The 5,039-nt window shown below is 39.1% G+C and overlaps 1 protein-coding gene across 1 annotated transcript; it reads left to right on the plus strand.

Moving 5' to 3' along the window:
• The first annotated feature begins 3,930 nt into the window (after positions 1-3,930).
• Positions 3,931-4,670, plus strand: LOC108069771 (uncharacterized). Its single transcript, XM_017160011.2, has 4 exons — positions 3,931-3,981; positions 4,033-4,188; positions 4,245-4,424; positions 4,485-4,670. Exons 1-4 carry the CDS (start codon positions 3,931-3,933, stop codon positions 4,668-4,670), a joined length of 573 nt encoding a protein of 190 aa, XP_017015500.2.
• Positions 4,671-5,039: the final 369 nt, after the last annotated feature.

The following is a 5,039-nucleotide window of genomic DNA, read 5'->3' on the forward strand; positions in this document are numbered from 1 at the left end:
GTAGTTGGGGAAAATGGGTGGGGGGTGGTGGAAGCTGGGTGGCGGCTGCACTCGTGGCACATTTAGTTGGGCCCTAACGGCTGTCTCCGACTAACAGTAAACAGCAATCACTGCTAATGAGTTTTATTGTAAATTAAAATTGCAATCAGTGTCAGGCTTTGGCAGTTCAACTGAAGTGTGCGGCACTGGGACCGTGTGGCCGGGCGCACTGACGTTTTCGGGGTCGATGTGCATCCATGATAAATGCAATAAATGACACGTTGGGCGCCTGTGACTCAAATCCTGGCATAATAAATTTGCCAAATTGCAAAACATTAAATAAAGACAATGTGCAATGACAAGCCGGAATACAGGGGCGCATAGCAGTGAAGTGATGTCGTTACACAACCAGTCAAAGTGGGTGGCAAACCGATCCATAAGCTATGTGGATAAGCCACATGCTGCTCGTTGGTAGCAAAGTGAGTTTATGAGGAAAACGTTGCTCAGTTATGGCATTTTCCCCTCGATTTTGCTGGAAATAAGAAGCTATTAGAGAAGTTATTAAAATACGAGTTTAATGATATTCTTAATTTTCAATCAGTTAATGCGTTGAAAAGTGGGATCTACATTTTAATGTTACCCAGCTTTCCAGTCTTTACAATTCCAAATAAAATTTAGCTTAACTTACTTATAGACACGTTAAATAGTGGGTCACCTCCGTAAAGTATTAAACATAAGCAATTCACATTGTAAGCCAATTAGTAGCAGGTTTTTGCTTGATAACTCCATACTTAATAAAATAAAAGTATAAACATTTTACAGCTTTTTACTCTATAAACAAGAGAGAACGCTATAGTCGGGTTGTTGTCCCGACTATCTAATACCCGTCACTCAGCTAAAGGGAGTGCGAACGCTGTGTCGGGTTGGTGTCCCGACTAATAATCGTAACTCAGCTAAAGGGAGTGCGAGGGAGATAGATATCTAATTTTTGATTGCGTATAACTTTTTAATGAATGGTCCGAATGTCTTCTACATTTCGATAGGTATACATATACACAACAAAATTGCATTTATACTTCTCGGAAATCTTTAAAGATGTGGGCGCAGGACCATTTTAAAATCGTTAGTGGGCGATTGTGGGCGTTAGAGGGGGCGTGGCGCTCGGCTAAAATAAACTTGCGCTGCGTAGGAAGCCAAAGAATATGTGTGGGAAATCTCAACCTTCTAGCTTTTGTAGTTTCTGAGATATCAGCGTTCATACAGACGGACAGACAGACAGACGGACAGACGGACAGACGGACAGACGGACATGGCTAGATCGACTCGGCTAGTGACCCTGATCAAGAATATATATACTTTATGGGGTCGGAAACGCTTCCTTCTAGCTGTTACATACTTTTGCACGAATCTAGTATACCCTTTTACTCTACGAGTAACGGGTATAAAAAGATGGTTTAAAAATAATTGGGCACTGAAAAGTAACTACTTTTTAATCAATATAAATTAAATACCACACACAAAAAAAAAAAATTGGTAAAATTATCCAATATAATTGTCAAACAGTCCCCAGCCACAAAAATTGTCAATTCTACCAATTAAATAGTTACTTTCACAACAACAAGTACACACAATTAGCAAAGACACACACCCAAAGCAAAAAAAAAAAAACACGCAACTATTTTTTATAGTTACGTAACTATCCGTATAGCTCAATTTTACCAGTCAAATTTGTTTGTGTGTTGTTTCTGGAAATTTGTATTTGATATTTGACATAATAATTCCATGGCCTTTGTTGGACTTAAAATCTTGACTCAAGCATGCCCAAAATACAATTGGGTAATACAAACACTAGTATCTTAAATTATTTTCACCTTGAAATAAAGGAAAGTTTTTTAAAGAATGGTTCAGATATTTGGCTTTACATGTTTTACAGGAAAGTGCTATCGCCAGTACCGGCAGCACTGACTCTACAAGCTCACACATACCACAAAGCACACGCCAACACAATTACAACCGCCCTCGCACACAGATGGACACATGTGATGTCATTAAAAAGGCATTCATCATGCGGGCGAGAGTTGAGTTGTGGAGAGGCGAGGTGCAGGGCGGAGAAATGCGAAATGAAGTCATGTAGGATGGCTGACTTATCGATAGACCAAGTTAATAATTAAAATCGCAAAATGCGTTAAAAGTCTATCAGTTTAATTGGCGTTCGTGGCTACAACTATCAGCAGGCCAGCAGCAGGCGGTGCCAATAAACCACCGGCGATGTCAATGACACTCTGATGAACTGCCGTCAGTATACATAGTATCGGTATCAAGCTCCTGGTCCGGGTCCTTCCTCCTTCTCGAAACCCATTCCGTTTCAGTTGCGAAGCCCAATGCTGACGCAGCATTGATATGCAATTAACAGCATCAAGGGGACGAAGGGCAGGGCAATTGACGCATTGGGATTTATTCTATGGGCGCATGCATTTTTTATGATTAAACGATAGTTGGCTGCCTCCTTTTTATTCCCGATGCGCCAGCCGGGGGGCGGATGGAGGTCCTGTCTGCCAGGATATCCCACTGATCCACAGAGCCGAGCCACTGTGCAATAATTGAACAATTGCCAGCTGTCAGTGGGGAAATGGTCGAAAAAATAAAAGAGGGCGAATGGCCAACGTCGAATGCCAACCGAAAACTTCACAACTGCAGCTGCTTTAACGGATTAAAGTATTACCAGGACATTGGCTATTGAATGGCATTTAATGGGGATTATGCGGACCAAAAAGGAGGAACGTGAATAGCACTTTAGTTAAGCTCGTGGAATGTGGGCAATATTGGTTTTTATTATTTATTCATTGATTTTGAACGGTGCTGATTAAATTAGCCGAGATGAAAACACAAGCTTACGTGGGTTTTCGAAAACCAATATTGTTAACATAAAGGGTAAAGCAGTTTATTCAAACGAATACTATTTTTTGGCGGGATAAGAAAGTCGCTACGATCGTGATTTGAAGAAGTAGCAAAACTCTGGTGTTTTAAAAAATTTTAAAAAAAAGAGAACAAAACAAGAGAGAACGCTATAGTCGGGTTGGTGTCCCGACTATCTAATACCCGTCACTCAGCTAAAGGTGCGAGGGAGATAGATATATAAATTTTGATTGCTTATAACTTTTTAATGAATGGTCCGATTTGAAAAATGTCTTCTACATTTCGATAGGTATAAATATACACAACAAAATTGCATTTATACTTCTCGGAAAACTTTAAAGATGTGGGCGCAGGACCCATTTTAAAATCGTTAGTGGGCGATTGTGGGCGTTAGAGAGGGCGTGGCGCTCGGCTAAAATAAACTTGCGCTGCGCAGGAAGCCAAAGAATATGTGTGGGAAATCTCAACCTTCTAGCTTTTGTAGTTTCTGAGATCTCAGCGTTCATACAGACAGACAGACGGACAGACGGACATGGCTAGATCGACTCGGCTAGTGCCCCTGATCAAGAATATATATACTTTATGGGGTCGGAAACGCTTCCTTCTAGCTGTTACATACTTTTGCACGAATCTAATATACCCTTTTACTCTACGAGTAACGGGTATTCTTAGTTAATTAGCCGATGTGTTTTTTACAGAATTTTATTTATAAATCTTTGTCTATTTAATGTAATTATTGTACACTTATTGCTTTAATTTTATATTTTTCCTTATTAAGTATTCAAGCTGTACCTTGTTTTTAAGACTTATGTATATGCAATATGTAATAAACTCGTTCCAGCCCTGAAAAATAATGTAAATATTTTTCACATGTACATAATTTTCATTGTTTTGAAAACTAATTGCATTAAAAGCCTGCTTATTTTATGTTCCGATATTCATCTCTGGTCTTCCATTAAAAGCATATTATAAATCGATTTAATGAAAGCTTACACCAACGAATTCATTTTAATTTGATCGCAGTCAGTTGTCAAAATGACATTCGCATGGCTGGTACTTCTGAGTAGCAGCTTCCTTTGGCAAATGGTAAGATTTTAAGTTCAGGTTTGGACTAAACCAAATATATTATCCCGCCAGACAGAGACCGAGTTGGTTTACAGGCTGATCAAAGTCGATTGCGAGGTCAATCAGAAGCGAGTAAGTAATGTCTCTTGCATCGTGAAGCCGGTCAATTGGAATTTAGCGTTGGTGAACATGGATTGCATTTTGACTGTGCCTCTGGTAAAGCCAACTGTAAGGCAATTTCAAAATTTTTGACGAGATCCGATATAAGGGTTTTTAACTTACAGATTCGACTTCAAGTTTTTGCAAAGGACTATAGTAACCAGTTCAAGCCATTTTTAATTGACGTGTCTTTCGAATTATGCGAGGTGATCGAAAGAAGAAACTTTGTACCCCATGGCGTCATCATCTGGAAGCTGTTTAACCGTTTTACGAATGTTAACCGTAACAATTCCTGCCCTTTTTGGGTAATTCCGCAACTCCGAATTCAGCCTGAGTAACTGCGTTTACATTTTTTCCGACTGCAGGGTCATATGAGCGCCCGGAACGGGTATTTTGACACCAGTCTTGTTCCGCCTTTTCCCCACGGAGTCTACCAAATACGTTTAACGTTCACGGATACCAATTCAACCAAGGAACAATATGTAGCACTATTAAAGTTTTTCCTTGAAGTTATGGACCAAAGGAAGAGTAAGAAGCTGCCTACAACGTAATGTGAGCCTAACTTGATAAAGAAAAGAGATTTTTTTTCCATGCGCATGTGCTAATTATTTAATTAATGAAAATAGTAAAATGTTCTGCCTTTTGTTGTTATTCAAAATAAGTTAAAAAAATTTAACAAAATTAAAAAAATGGTGGAGTATTTTGTCGATATAATTTTGTAGACTTCTGCTAAAATCAATTAGCACCACCACCACACCCAGAAAAAAAAGAACGAAAAAAATCAAGAACATTTTTCTTGATTTGCGAACAATCCGTTCTCCTTTTTTTGTTCTCACATTTTGAACGTTTGTTCTCAAATCTTCCTAATTCAACACCAATATGTTCTAAAAGTGACCCCATTCGTTCAAAGCATGCCAATA

This window comes from Drosophila takahashii, chromosome 2R (genome assembly GCF_030179915.1).
Source record: "Drosophila takahashii strain IR98-3 E-12201 chromosome 2R, DtakHiC1v2, whole genome shotgun sequence".
Classification (NCBI taxonomy): Eukaryota; Metazoa; Arthropoda; class Insecta; order Diptera; family Drosophilidae; genus Drosophila; species Drosophila takahashii.